Source organism: Leptonychotes weddellii, chromosome 10 (assembly GCF_054177405.1).
Source record: "Leptonychotes weddellii isolate Sample4059 chromosome 10, ASM5417740v2, whole genome shotgun sequence".
Lineage (NCBI taxonomy): Eukaryota > Metazoa > Chordata > Mammalia > Carnivora > Phocidae > Leptonychotes > Leptonychotes weddellii.
In genome coordinates this window covers 90,837,101-90,852,511 of record NC_138378.1, presented here as the reverse complement: position 1 = coordinate 90,852,511, position 15,411 = coordinate 90,837,101, and the positions used below count along the sequence as shown (strand labels likewise).

The window sequence follows — 15,411 nt, the reverse complement described above, 5'->3', positions numbered from 1 at the left end:
CTTAATTTAATATGAGAATAGATGTGAATTAAAATTTTAAAGTAGATGAATAACAACCATTCTATTGAAAAGTTACTGGAATGGAAATGTGAAGGAAATAGCTAATAACTTATGTTTTAGAATCTTGTCTGTATAACACACTTCATGGCATCCCCATAGGCTTTACTGTCTGGTTTTGTAGTGTGAAATGTCTCTTGATTCCCCTGCTCAGCAAGGAGTCTGCTTCTCTCTTTTCTGCTGCCCCTCTCCCCCATTCTCTCTCTTTCTCTCTCAAATAAATAAAATCTTAAAAAAACCCCCACACAGTACATATTTCTTTTGTTCAAGTCTTTTCGTGTGTTCTTCGGGAGTGTTTTACAGTTTTATTCATATAAGTACATCTAAAAATTTATTCTTAAGTATATTTTTCTTTTGTTTTATAACTTTGGCAAGTGGAATCTTTTTTTCCATGTATTTTCAAACTGTTTATATAACCATATGAAAGCTACTGACTTTGATTACCTGTGTTTCTTGCCAAGCTGTTCTTGTTTGCAGTAATTTTAGTTGGTGGTCTTGAGGGTTCCAGGTACATAGTCATATTGTATCAATTAGCTATGATGCAAAACATAGTGGTTCAAAAACAATACACATTTATTATTGATCATGAGTTTGTGGGGGCTGAGAGGTTCTTCTGACCTTGGCTCATTCATGAAGTCAGCTGTGGGTTGGATAGGCAGTTTTGATCTTGACCAGGCTCTTCCAGTGTGGGCCTTGCCTGGAGGTAGGCTGATCTAGGATGGCCTTGGCTGAGACAACTGGGCTCTCCTCACATGTCTCTTACTTTATACCTTCTGTCCACATGGCAAACTAGCCTAGGCATGTTCTTAGATTAGCTCAAGCATATGTCTGTGGGATTGCAGAGGAGTAAGAGAGGAAGGGAAATGTATAAGCACTTTTCTAAGCCTTTGCTTTCCTCAAATCTACCAGTATCTTAATGACCAAAGCAAATCATGTGGCCAAGCTCAGATTCAAGTGGTGGGGAAGTATACTCTGCCTCTTTATGAGAATTGTAGGGTCAAAGGGCAGGGATCAGGGGAGGTCTAGCATAGGGGCCATTAATACAATCAATGAAACACATGGATCATCTGTATGTAGTTCTCCCTGTTTCTTTCCAATTTCAATTTCCTTAATTACTTTCCCTTGTCGAATTGCATTGGCTAATACCACCAGAGCAATGTTGAACAACCACTTCTTGTGATTTTTTTCAGAGCCAGATTTTAGATTTATTACTTATACTTTTTCTGTTTTGATTTTCTACTTTTCTTGCAATAATTTATTTTTTTCTTCTTTCTTTTTTTTTCTAGCTTTAGTTAGCTGCTTAGCAATTAATGTTAATACCCTACCCTGATTCCTCTACCAAACCTGTACACTCATCTCCTAGCTGGTGTCGGTGTTGACTAGTATCAAATCACAGCTGAACTTCCTTGGAATTGTCCTTGATGTATGGGAGTTACCTTCCCAGGAAATGGCTGAGGTTATGCTTTCTGCCCATGACTGAAGGACAGGATGAGACCACTCCATGGTGCCATTTATACTCCAGGGTGTCCCACTGAATCAGGCTAAGGCTAGACTTCAGCTGAGCCCACATTTTGCAAGCTCCCCAGCACCCTGTATGCTCTGAAGACCTCCTGCACTCACTGATGCTCAGAACCCTACTGCACACCCACATTGCCAGTTGCCAGTGGCTTGCTCTTTTTCTCCATTTTTCTTATAAGATCACTGTATCAATTCTATGCTAGTATCTTTTTATTACTTATAATTGGATGATTTGAATATAATTGAATGATTTCTGGTCTGGCTTTTCTAAGAGGTTTCAGGGTTGGGGAGCAGGAGAAGCTGAGATAGGGGTCCAGGATAGTCCCTTTTCACAACATAGGAACTTTTCCCTTCCCTGCTGCCACAGAGATAGACTGCTTCTTTCAAACGTGGCCTGTCTGTGTGACTGCATGTTGCCCTGACCCTGAACTTAGCTCAGGGGCCAGCGAGCCTTCTTACCTGCTTGCTTTTCTAGATCAGAACTACAAGTTTTACCTCTCAATGTGTACAGCTTACATTTATTTAGAAAGTGAATTTTTACCTGCATTTTTTGAGAGTTGCCACCATTTGGCCCTTGTGCTGTGTGAGATCTCATTCTGTGGTTACTTGCGTTGTATTACTCGCCACTTCCTCCTGCTCAAATCCTGCATCAACTCAGACACGTTTTACTTCTATGTTAGTATCTGGAGAGTTTTCCTGACTCCTACTTTCATTGACAATAGAATGTTTATGTTCTTTCTTTTTTTTTAAAAAAAGACTTATTTATTTATTTGAGAGAGAAAGAGAGAGAGCACACAGAGGGAGAGGGAGAAGCAGACTCTCTGCTGAGCAGGGAGCCCAATGTGGGGTTTGATCCCAGGACCCTGGGATCATGACCTGAGCCAAAGGCAGACGCTTAATGACTGAGCCACCCAGGCACTCCAGAATGTTTATTTTCTGTTCTCCTTAGGAAAAATGCTGATTTTATGCAGTAATGCTTATGCTGAAATCCCCACTAGTTGCTCTGAGATCAGGTCTACTAGCTGACTCAAAAAAAAAAAAAAAAGGCAAGATTCTTCTGTTAGGGGGTTTCTGTGTCCTTTCTTTTTTGGGGGATTGGGGGTGGACTTTTTTTTTTTTTTTTTTTTTTTTACATTTCATGATGAATGGTGGGTCCCCTTGGATTTTTGTTACCTACCAACTGAATGGATGAGAGAAAGCCAAGATGGTCTAATTGGTTCTTGTTTGGTCTGGGGCAATTGGCCAGCAGGTTATTTAGGAAAAATGTTTAAATGTGAGACACTGTGCTGGTCCTGAGGGGCTACACAGTTCAAGACTTGGACCCTACACCCATGCAGTTTGTATTTCTTGTTGGGAATGAACTTTACATAGGAATAGTATGTGTGGTTGGCATGCTTTATCGGATATACCTGAGAACACAGTCTCCAGGATCTAGTCATGAAACTATAGGAAACAAAGAAATTTAAGTTCAACCATCATTTAATGTGGTGTACTGTGGCCAGGCCTTGGGTTGGTGCTGAGACTGTAAATATGGATCTAACACAGTTCCTGCCCTTGAGGAGGAGGAGGAGGGGTGAAGAAGCGTATGAAGGCAGATTAATAATATTGAGCACTTACTATATACACGCAAGCACTGGGATAAGCACTTGAGGTGACAATCCTCTGAGTTATGTGCAATTATCAGTCCCATCTAGAGGACAGAGGTACTGGGAGGCCAGGTCACTTGATGTTGGTCACACAGTTAGTGACAGAGCCAGGTATCAAACCTGGGCGAGGTTTCTTCCAGGCTCAGGCTATGCTTTGCATTTAAGCATTTTAAGTGGCAGAATGTAAACTCCCCTCCTGTGTCAGTTTAAGTTCATTGAGAAACAGACACCAGGATGGAACTAGATGAGCAAATGGCTTATGGGGTGGGAGGGAGTGGAGCACTTGAATCTGTGAAGGATGATGGGAAGGAACTGGGGGAGGGGGGAGAAGCTTCGGAATGTGTGTAGGCATGTCTGACTCTGTGAAATGAGAGAGCAGAAAGGGCACAGTGGGGTATTAAGAAAGCCTCAGTGGGCCAGTTTGGCGGGGGGGTGCTGGGTCTCCTGGTATAAGTTGCCTACTGGGCAGTAATGGCCCTAATTGAGAAGCTTGCCCTACTCAATCACCAGCTGGGAGCAGCCCTAGAAGAAAGTCACCTGGGGTGAGTGCCACAATTAATTCCAAGGTATGGCAGCTGGAGGTTGTTGGTGGGTTCTCTTGAGGGAAAATCTAGGTGACACTCCTCGTGGCCACTACAGTCCACCCCTTGTACCACACAGATCAGTCCTTCTCTCCCATCTTCCCAAATGCTGTTCTTGAGTCATCTCAGAAACATGAAAATCTTTTGTCCCTGCAGAGGGGATGTTGGAGTTCTGTTTTAAGGTCACCCTGTTAGGAAATCCCTTCCTTCTTTCCTTCCATTTTGACCCCACTGTATTGAACACAGGGTCTGCGTTACACACAAAGTAAGCCTTCTTTGACACACAGTATCAAACAAGAGCTGTAAAGACACTAACAAAGCTGTCTGTTCTATCAGATACCTTGGTCCAAAGGCTCTACTCAGAGTCACCAAATCAATGTTTTAACACCCATTTTGTATTTGTTCTTCGCAGGTATGATTTAAGTCTGGATGAAATGAGAGCTTTGACCTTTCAGAGAGTGAAGTTTATCATGGGGCTACCTCTGTTAAAACGTGCGATTCAGGAACAGGTAAGTTTAAATGTTACTTTGCTGTGATGTGTGTATGAGTAAGTGAGAGAGAGAGACAGAGAGAGAAAGAAAAAGATTTTATTTTTGTTTTGTTTGTTTTTGTGACTTGTGGGAGCATGTTTATTTTGTCCCAGGGAAAACTGTCATCAGTATGGGAGAATGCCTTCTTCAGCCCCTTTTTCTGCCCCACTCCCCGATAACCTAATTGATCTTCTTCCCTTGGCCCACACATTCACGTCTCCCAAGATCACAGGCTAGGCGATAGGGGAATCAGTAGAAGTAATGCTATACGTGTTCACAAAACAAATATAATTTGGGGCATAAAATTCAAATATCTGAGAAATGTAATGAACTAATTTTATAGGCTTTTAAAGCATTTAGACGTGTCTAAAATGTAGGAGTCTTGTTTGTCTGAACACTGCCATTCTAAACTCAGTTAAATTATTTTAGTCAGTTTAGCCTCATTAAAAAGAAAGAAGGAGAGAAAGAATATGTGATTAGAGAACTCCTTCATGATGTGAACATTAGGAGCTATATATTTTAGCCACATTTAAATCGATTTCCATTTCATTCAGCTTAATGGCTTCCTTAAACTGAACACTTTACATTAAACACAATGAAACAAAACAGAATTCCTGGTGAGAGCCCTAGGAGAGGGGCTTGAACTGGGGAGAAGCTTCAGCTTGTAGATGGCTGAGGAGTGGAGCCCAGCCCTCTTCTTGCCCAGTGCAGTTTGTGGAGGGGTAGTCTGAGGACTGAGGTGGTGGGGGTCTTCCCCATTCAGGGGGCCACTGAAGGCTTAGTTCTCTGTGGAATGTAGATCAGAGCCAGTGGGGGGCCTGAGGTCCATGTTCAAGAATAGATCTCTACCCTGTCACCCCTCCTTTGGTTGGCTGTCCGAAGGAGGCAAGGACAGACCTCAGCATCTTCTTGTCAAAAGGCAGAGCTCTGGTCCCTCCTGTTGAAGTACTGCGGCCACCTCCAAGGTGACAAGGGCATACTTAGATGGAGAGGAAGGAAGGAAAACACCCACATCATGTAGGGAAGGGTACTTGCCAAGCCTGAAAAATCATTTCATATCGAGCAGTTTGACAAAGTGGATTTCAAGCCAGTAAACCACCTCTCAATGGAACAAACATTTTGAGCTGTGAATACAACCAATAAAGAAAAAAAAAAAACCCTCAAAAGACCCCAACCCTCTTTGGTTTCAGCCACTTTATGAGAGTCTGGCCTCCAGTACATCTGGCATGGGGCTGGTTGGAAGGTGAAATCTTGACATGTGGTCAGTCTCCTGGTCTTAATCAGTTCAGTATGTCCCATGGCTTAACTTAGTGTCAATATTCAAGACCCGGATGAGGGTTGATCCTTTAGTGAAGTTTACTAATTGCTGCTTATCCCCCTGAGTCTGAAGGATTAGCCTGTGTAATCTTGCTCCTGATGAAGCTGTTGGTCCCTGGATCCAATTATCTTCCTATATTTGTGGCTCCCTTCGTGGTCTTAGGCAGCCCGGGTGACCCCGTCTTGGGTGATTAGGTATAGTTCCTGCAGCAGCCACAGGATTGGCCCTAGACAATCCCTCCAGTTCATTTCTGCAAGTTACTTCAGCCTATCTGGCGCTTCTCTCTGTGTGAATTCACAAAAGCCAATGAACCTGAAGGAAATTAAATGAGTCGGTCGTCAGTGTGGCCGGCTCATCTCTTCGGGTGGATGTCGTGAAACTCAGCAGCACATCTGTGTTTGAAGGCTCTCAAATTCCACCCTGTAAACAGCTGGAGAGGCTATCCACATCCAGTAATTCTAGAAGAAGTGTTACATGATTCATTCTGCCTCTTAATAAAAATATTGAGTCATGGCTGTACTGCCTGCTCAGAGAGCGTTCCAGGTCTTTCCATCCTTCCCTGGCCCCCATTTCGTGTTGCTGTTAGCTTTTGTGGATGATCCAATGAACTCCAAGGCAGAACACTCTGTGTAATGTGTAATGATGATGTTCTCGAGGATAAATGAGGAGTGAGCCTCATTCGTTCCAGGTCTCTATGGACAGTCCACGGGCCAAGAATAAGCCATTAAAATAGTTCCACTCTGCCATCTGCAATAGATTTGAGATGTTCTAACAATTTCAAAAGGAAAAAAATATCTGAGTCTGACTATAGAGTATACACACGTGTGTGTGCACACACAGTGTGAATAACATCATTGCATCTCGCGGACTTTTTCTGCACCTGTTTCCAGTGATATCACATTTGTGCCCTTCAGCCAACTGTCCTCTCCTTCCCTTGCGGAAATCCTGCAGGGGGGTGGGGGAAGTCACTGACTCCCTGTATTTCCAGAGATGGGGAGACAGAGGACCCAGGTGGGAGATCTACTCTATGGCAGCGCTGAGACTGGAGCTGACAGAGGCTGATCCCCTGCACCCAAATCACCATAACCAATGATAACAGCTCAGACTTACAGAGTACCTATCTTAGGCCAGTCACAGCGCTAATGGATGATCTCATTTAATATCCACAACATCCAGAATGGTATTCCCATTTACAGATGGGTAAATTGAAGACCAGTAATTGGCCCGGGGCTATACAGCTAGTAAATTGTATATATAACTAGTGGAACACAGATTTAAACCCAGCTGGTCCTGCTGAGTCTGCTTCAATCTGGTGGTTCTTGCCCTTGGCTGCACACTGAAATTCCCTGGAGAATTTTCCAAACTCCTGCTATTGGGCTTTGGCTCAGGCCAATCAAATCAGTATTTAAATTTCCCAGGTGATCCAGTGTGTGTCCTGTCTTGGCTTGAATACTGCTCTCCACTATCCTTCTTTCCTGGTATTCTGTACTGTCTACCCTGAATTGTTCCCATTCAGCATTTGGTCTCTGGCAATCATGGTTCTGGGCTGACTTATAGGAATGCTCCATCCCAACATTTGCTTTCCCCAGGAGGAAGACATTTGGGATCAGGCTGTTCCTGGCCAACAGGACTGAGGAGTGGGGGCAGATATTTGAATAATGAAGCACCCATTCTATGACTGACCCTCACCGCCCCCCCCCCATCATCTTCTCTCTCACTCTGAATTCTGCTTGTCCTCATCCCCATGATCCACAGCAGTGCTGGGCATGGCAGCATCATTATTATCTAAACCAGTGGTTCTCAAGGTATGGTCTGAGGATCCCTGGGGGTACCCAAGACCCATTCAGGTACTACCTGAAAAGTAGGTATCCAGCTATGTGTGCATGACACCAGATTTTCATCATAAGCTTCAACCAAAATAACATATGGTAACAGATGGAGTGCGGAAGCAGATGTGAGAGTCTAGCTGTCTTTCATTAAGCCAAATGCTACAATAATTTGTAAAATGTAAAACAATGTCATTCTTCTCACTGATTTTTTTGGGGGTTTGGAAATTATGGTTATTTTCCATAAGAATTATGTTATTTACATGTAATCAGTATAGTATTGTTATTTTTAACATAAAATTTAAAAAATTCTCAGTTTTAATTTCTAGTGTGGTAAATTAACAAAAGCTCTTTGGAATCTCTGATAATTTTTAAGAATGTAAGCAGGTCCAGAGACCATAAAATTTGAGAACCACTGATCTAAATCATCCACTGTTTTCTCAGAAAGTCCACTCTCAGATCAGCTTGAAAGGGAACTGGCAGGAGACTTATATTTATATTTATTATACTATGGCTTTCCATTTATATTATATTTATTATACTATAATTATTATTTCAGTCAGAATTTAGTCTCAGTTTGGGATGGTTTTTGTTTTTGTATTTAAAGAAATACCAGGTGGGTGATCATATCTAAAATGGAATAAGATTCTGAGGTCAGCTCACCTTAGAAGGCATTTGGGAATGGGGAGAATGGTTGCATTCCTAATTAACGCCTAAAAAAAGGAGCAGCCTTTCCCAGGAAGATACATGGAAGCCACGGGTGTGTTGTGGAGAAGGAGCTCAGTAGAGAATATGCCAAGAAGGTGAGGATGTCTCCTCTGCCACTAGCCCTTTACACCAGCCCATCTCACCCAGGCCTGCTCTGCTGCCCACACAAACCAGTGCCAGCCCTGATTGGTCCTGCAGACCATGACCAAGTACACCTCCCCCGCCCCATCCCAGTACTGGTTCCTGACCTACTTTGAGCTCTTGGCTTTAACACCCTAGCCTTGGCTCTGCCCTTGGCCCTCTGGCTTCTGTTTGTACTGGAACCCAGGCTTTTCCTAGTGGGTTGTGACAGGCTGCCCCTGGCTCTCAGTCTTGTGTGCTGCCTTTGGCAGGAGTCCCTGTCCCGGCTCCAGCTCTATGGACTTGGACCCTGGCCACTTGGCCAGCAGTCTGGCCAGACCAGCCCTGGCCATAAGGGATGCCGTGGAGGATTTGAGCAGAGATGACAGGACCGAGTGGCCTGTTTACAGAAGTTCCTCTGTGTAGATTGGCAGCTGATGGCCACAGGAAATACTTGAAAGAGCATGCCAGGGAGTGAGTTGGGATCCATGCAGGGATGGACTCTAGGGTAGCCGGAATCCTGGTGTTCTTTATTTACTGCACTGTAAACAATTTGGTTTAATGAAAACTTCTTATTTTGAGGCTTAGTTATTATTCTTACAGTGAAATATTAGGTTAAAAATAACAATAATTATTACTTGCTATAATTTGCTAAGTCCCTTCTACGTGCCAGGTGAGGCGATTCATTCATTTTACAACCATTTATTGAACACCTATGATGAGCCAGGCATTGTTCAAGAGGCAGTGAACAAAGCAGGCAAAACATACCTGTTTTTATGGAGCTTATAGTCTGGGAGGGAGCAGACAATAAAATAATGAACAAGTAAATTTATGGTACATCAGATGGTTGTCGATGCTGCCGATAAAAATCAAACATGGTGAATAATAAAATGATTGGAAACACTTAAATAATCAAACATGGTAAATTGGAGAAGAAGTAAAACTGTCTCTCTTCACAGATAACATGATCTTATATGTAGAAAACCCTTTTACATTAAAATTAATGTAAAATAATACACTTTCCATTAACCTAAAAGTAAGCTCATGCAATAAGCTGTTCATCAATATGATACATTCATCATTACATGCTGTCAATATTGATAAGTTATGTGATTACACTAGTAATCAAAAAAATTTCCAAAGTACCTAGGAATTTGGTAGGAAGCATGAGCTGCCAAGAGAAGAGGTATTAAATTTAAGGCAAGAATTTGGAAAATCCCAAACTGTCAGAATACTACACTGATGTTGTAAAGGGAGAAAAATATCCTTAGACAGAGCCATGGGAATGTCACCTTTCATTGTTCCTGATATTGGGCTTTCCTGGCATGGTCAAGGCCCCTGGGGAGACCAGAAGTACAATGGCTACATCTAGCCTTTGTTACAGACTTCTCCCAGCACTCTGCTCAGGTGCCCTACTATGTGGCCCCAGCAGAGGATCAGCAGAGAATAAGGAACCGGCAGAGAGTAAGAAAAGATAGGTGTGGAGGCCATGGTTAGAAGTTTGGATTTTCTTGCAAAAGTAACTGTAGTCATTGGGGAGTTTTCACAATGGTGGTGGGGTGGGGGAGGAGAAGGGGAAGCACAGCATGATGTTTATTTTTAAAATATCATCGTGCCTTGATCAAAATTTACAGGTTGATTCAAAAACACATATATGGAAATGCACAAGACCTGGAATTGTTAAAGCAATTCTGAAAAAGGACATATTTGGAGGACTTTCACTACTTGATTTCAAGACTTATAAAGCTACTCAAGATTATGTGGTATTGGCATAAGGACAGACAAATAGATGGATGGGACATTGTGGAGAGTCCTGAAATAAACCCATACATATATGGTCAATTGATTTTTTAACAATGTTGCCAAGGCAACTCAATGGGAAAAGAAAAGTCTTTTCAATGAATGGTTCTGGAACAAGTAGATAAATATATAGAAAAAAGTTAACCTTGATCCCTATCTCATACTACACACAAGAATAATTTGAGAGGTATTATATACCTAAACATAAGTTCTAAAATTATAAAGTTTGTAGAAGAACAAAGGGGAATGTCCTTCTGACTCTAGGATGGGCAGAGGTTTCTTAGAGAAGACCCCCAAAATGCTAAACATGTCAAAGAAAAAACTGATAAATTGGTCTTTATCAAAATCAAAAACTGTTTTTCATCAAAATACATTGTTAAGAGAATAAAAGGGCAATCCACAAACTAGGAAAAAGTATCTGCAGTGCAGTTATCTGAAAAAAATTGTGTTGAGGTATGAAGAATTTGTACCCTGAATATATAAAGAATTCCTAGAGCTCAATGATAAAAGGACAAACAACCCAATCTAAAAAATGGGCAAAGGACCTGAACAGACAATTCATAGAAGTGTATATGGCCAATAAGCATAGACAGATGTGCTCAGTACCTTTAGTCATCTGAGAGATGCATATTTAAACCATAACACTCCCTCTAGAATAGCTAAAAATGGAGTAGATGCACAGGACTGACAAGGATGCGGAGAAACCAGAAGTCTTCTATATTGTTGATAGTAGTGTAAAATGATCTAGCCATTTGAAAAACTATTTGGTGGTTCCTTACAATATTAAACACAAACCTACCCTTTAACCCAGCAATTGCACCCCTGGGAATTTACAGAAGAGAAATGGAAACATATGTCCACAAAAAAACTTTTACATGAATGTGTATATCAGCTTTACTCATAATAACCCCAGACTGGAAAGAACACAAATGCTCATCAGTAGGAGATTGGACAAACTGTGGAATATTCATAGATGGAAAACTACTGAGACACACAAATCAACAGAGATGCCTTATTTACATGAAAGAAGGCAGACACAAAAAGGTACATTCTGTGTGATTCAATTTATGTATATTAAAGAACAGGCAAAGTTAATGGATGATGATAATATGGGAACAGTGGTTGCCTGTAGGGGTGGGGACTCTGAAAAGGGGCTTGAGGACACTTTCTGGAGGAGATGGGAACATTCTATAATCTTAATTGGCATGATGGTTACACAGGTAGATAACTGATCAGAACTCATGTGCTTAAGCTCTGTGCATTTCACTATATGTTTTACCTTAATAATAATAAGAAAGACCATAGTGTCTGATGTTTGGGGCAGAGTAGAGGCAGGGAGGCCAGCTGGGAGGCTGTTATGATAGTCTAGGCACAAGGTGGTGGTGGGAGATGTATGAATTGACTTGGGATCTCTTTTCAAGGGAGGGTCAAGGACTGGTTAGCATAGTAGGCAAGAGTCTCATTCAGGCTGGCCCCGTATGACTGGTCCCTGAAGCCAATTTATTTATTTTATTTATATATTTTACGCTGCCCCTTCTTTTTCTAAAACAATTCAAGGTTAATTATAACAAAGGACATGTATTCAATTAAGACTGAGAAAACATAACCAAAATAGAAAACTGAAACCAGAAGGTAGAAGCAGGAAACATGCCAGTTTGGGAACTGATAATAGAGAACTAAGATCAGGAAACTCTTTCTGTCCAGTACCCTTGGCTGGGGCTGCAGATGGGTTGCAAAGGAGGTGGTGGGGGTCTTTTAATATCAGAGAAAAGACGGCTCAAGCTGTGTTGAGTCAAGATGATTTTAGTTGAAGAAGAATATATGACTTGTGGAGACTCTCCGGGCTTATAAAACCAAAAATGCACATTTTTGTAGAACTTGATTTAACACAGAATATTGCAACACAAAGGTCTGATACATGGAGTGCTCTCTAAAGAAATGGGGGGGGCGTATTTTAGGGAAAACTACCTTTCTTCTGTTTGAGACAATCTATCATGCAGAAATGTAAATAGCATGGGGTGTAATTTAGGATAAAATATAAGCTTAAGCATATTCTCCATACGTTTATGGAATCATTATCATTTAAAATTAATACAAACTAACATTCTGACATGGGAATTGAGTTTGGTTTGAATATATCAAGTCTAAATGAAGGCAGCTATTGATATGTAGAAATACTGCAAAAATGTATGTCAAAAACACATGTTGATTCTTTATTGATCATTATCAGTACAGACAATTTACTATGTTGTCAGTTGAATGAGAGGGGAAACTTGTCGATATTAGACATTCTTTAATTAAGAACATTTAATGAATCAGAAATGAAAGAATTGAAAAAAAGAGAATTTGTGTGGAGAAGATATTAAAAATACATGCCAGTAAGGCAGTCAATCAAATTAAGCCTAGTCTTAGTTCTGGAAATTTTGCTTGACTTCTTAAAATAAACCAGTCCAAATGAATGCTGAAATCACCATCAGAGGATTAATGGCAAACTCATATTGGCATTGCCCATCAGATCTAATAGCAAAGATTGCTGACTTGTGCAGAGATTGGGCAAGGAAAATAATCATCATAAATAATTCATAATGCACTAAGATGGCTAAGTTTGGGGTTGATTCTTTAGCAAATGTGATTGAATTTATTTCAAACTGGTGAGTAAAAATGACCACAGCTGGACAGCATTAATGACAAAGGCATGCTCTTGCATCAACAGTATAAATGGAGGGAATGAAATATGAAGAAAACTACGACCAGTTGGGGATTCTGAGGGATTTACTTACTCCTGATGGTTTAGGTTTGGCCACAATAGAGCAGGTGGTTTAAGGTAAGGAAGGGTTTGTTGTAATGATGTAGGATGGGGTGACTCTCAGGAAGATCACTTGGGCACTGGGATGTGTTGATGTCAGGTGTCCTCTGGGGACAAGGCTGGTGGTACAAAATAAGGGTGCACTGACAATAAAGTCTGGGCCACCCAGGGTCCTGGGGCTTCTATAAGCTTCAGAGTGAGGGGTGGGGGCAAGATGTCCATATGAGGAATCTGAAGATCTTGTTTCTGGCCTTGCCTTTCCACTTACTAGGGGATCCTTGTTGTACAAGTCTTCTGACCTCCCGAGTCTAGACTTTTCTGTTACATGGGGTCTGTACTTCCTTTCTTGCTTAGCCTCTCATGGAGGGTTGTGAGGATCCACAGGATAGAGGATACATGGGCCCTCTGAAAAAGTCTGCAAATATCCACTACAGTTTTGTTTTTTTTTTAATTATTTGCTGATAACTACCTCTCCAGTTAGGATTTGAAGCTGGAGCCATGCAATGGTTCATGCTCAAGCTGGAGTTATTTTAAGAAATAACCAATACAAGATGCATTGGGTTGGGGCCGCCATAAAAGTCATAAATCTTGACAGCCTGCTGTTTGATAAAATTAATAATGCTTGAAAGAAACATTGTAAAAACCTACGGGAGGAGAAAACCTAGTGTGTTTTGGGGAAAGAGCTTAAGCCATTGTGGAAACTGAGAGTCACCCTAGGAAGGTTGGTTACCATCCTGATGCCAGTAGGGCAGTTTTCAGGCACAGGTCCACACAGGCACGCATGCGTGCACACACACACACGTGTGCACACACCACACACGTACACACACGTACACAAGGGTAACAAGCACCAGCTTTGTTGGCTGGGTCTCAGAAGAGACTGGGGAATAAGGAAGACTAACATTAATTCCAACAGTGGATAATTGCAATCTGCACACTCAGGGGCCCACCACCTTCTAAGGAAATGCCGCCTGCCTCTGACTTTTAAAAATAAAATAGCCTTGGCCCCTGGGTGGCTCAGTCGGTTAAGCGGCTGCCGTCGGCTCAGGTCATGATCCCAGGATTCTGGGAGCCTGCTTCTCCCTCTCCCTCTGCCTGCTTCTCTGCCTACTTGTGTTCTCTATCTCTCTGTCAAATAAATAAATAAAATCTTAAAAAAAATAAAATAAAAATAAAATAGGCTCAGCGTTTTTGCCCTGTCTCATTTCTCGCTGGTGAAGAGTATGCTCGCGTAGCTTTGGGATTTGTGGCTGTTGTATACAGCGACAGAGAGGAGGGCAGTGAAGGGGGACTGGGACCTCATGGTGTTTAGTATATCCAAGCCCTGAGATAGTCTACGGCTAGAAAGGAAAATGAAGAATATTGCTTTTCCTGTATACACAATGTTCCCAAACCTTCCGGATCCTCTGTCTTCCCACCAAGGTTGTCGCGGGGACTGGAGCCAGGCGTCCCCTGTTGGTGGGAGCATTGGTCCACCCCACGTGGAGACGCTGCAGGCCCGCGTTGCTACGCAGAACCGTCGTTGCTAGGGAGAACCCGCCGTTGCTAGGCAGAAGCGTGGAGGGTGTTGGGCTCCGGGGAGCCTCGAGGGACAAACTGGGTTAAGGAAGCACAAGGCCCCAGGGGAGTCTGTCAGCAGCCTGCCCTCCGTGGGGATGAAGTCGGCTCTCCTCTTAGGTGGTCAGAGACTGGAAGGCCACGTTAAAAACCTGGATGAAAACGTTTATTTCAGTAGCGTCATGGGCGTATTTATAATTTAAAAATTGCTTTTAAGTTGCGGTGGAGTTTTATTAATAAAGTAACATACGTTTATTATAAAGATGTTAAGTTAAATTAAAATGTTAATTTAATTTTAAAACCATAAGGAAACCTTAACATGGGGTCTGTCATGTTTTCAGGCAGAGAAAACAAAGAATTTTGTCAGTCGAAGCCTGGTCATAGGAGAAGTCCTCTCCATAGCGGACATGGCCACAGGAGTAAAGGTGAGAGGCTCTGGGCACCCCGCCCTTCACGAGCTGCTACTTAGTTTTTTTTTTTTAAGATTTTATTTATTTATTTGAGAGAGAGAGAATGAGAGAGAGCACATGAGAGAGGGGAGGGTCAGAGGGAGAAGCAGACTCCCTGCCGAGCAGGAAGCCCGATGCGGGACTCGATCCAGGGACTCCAGGATCATGACCTGAGCCGAAGGCAGTCGCTTAACCAACTGAGCCACCCAGGCGCCCCTGCTACTTAGTTTTGAACGACAAGGAGCACAAAGTAGAACCCCACAGGTATCAGTCTGTTTACTGGAACAGATGTTTGTAAAATGGTACACCTTATAACCCATCCCCCTGATTTCCTCTTTAACCATTATATTCAACCTCGTGCTTGTTTGTTCTTGGCTTTTCTTTTTGTTTAGTTGTACTGTACTGTCAAGCAATTATTTTCATTTGTTCTAATTTTTAGAAAAAGTCTCATAATGATTCATGGTTTACTTTCTTCACTTAAATATGATCATCAAG

General features: G+C 42.1%; 1 protein-coding gene across 4 annotated transcripts in view; it reads left to right on the top strand.

The window, feature by feature from the left end:
• ACOXL (acyl-CoA oxidase like) overlaps positions 1 to 15,411 on the top strand; it is a 346,122-nt gene that overhangs the window by 32,036 nt on the left and 298,675 nt on the right. For 3 of the 4 annotated variants that reach the window (XM_081796794.1, XM_081796796.1, XM_081796795.1), the window contains exons 2-3: positions 4,215 to 4,311; positions 14,809 to 14,892. In XM_081796794.1, the coding sequence (XP_081652920.1) occupies positions 4,215 to 4,311; positions 14,809 to 14,892 (181 nt within the window). Of the gene's footprint in view, positions 1 to 4,214; positions 4,312 to 12,860; positions 12,929 to 14,808; positions 14,893 to 15,411 lie in introns of those variants that run through there. The other variant, XM_081796797.1, reaches the window with a different exon arrangement.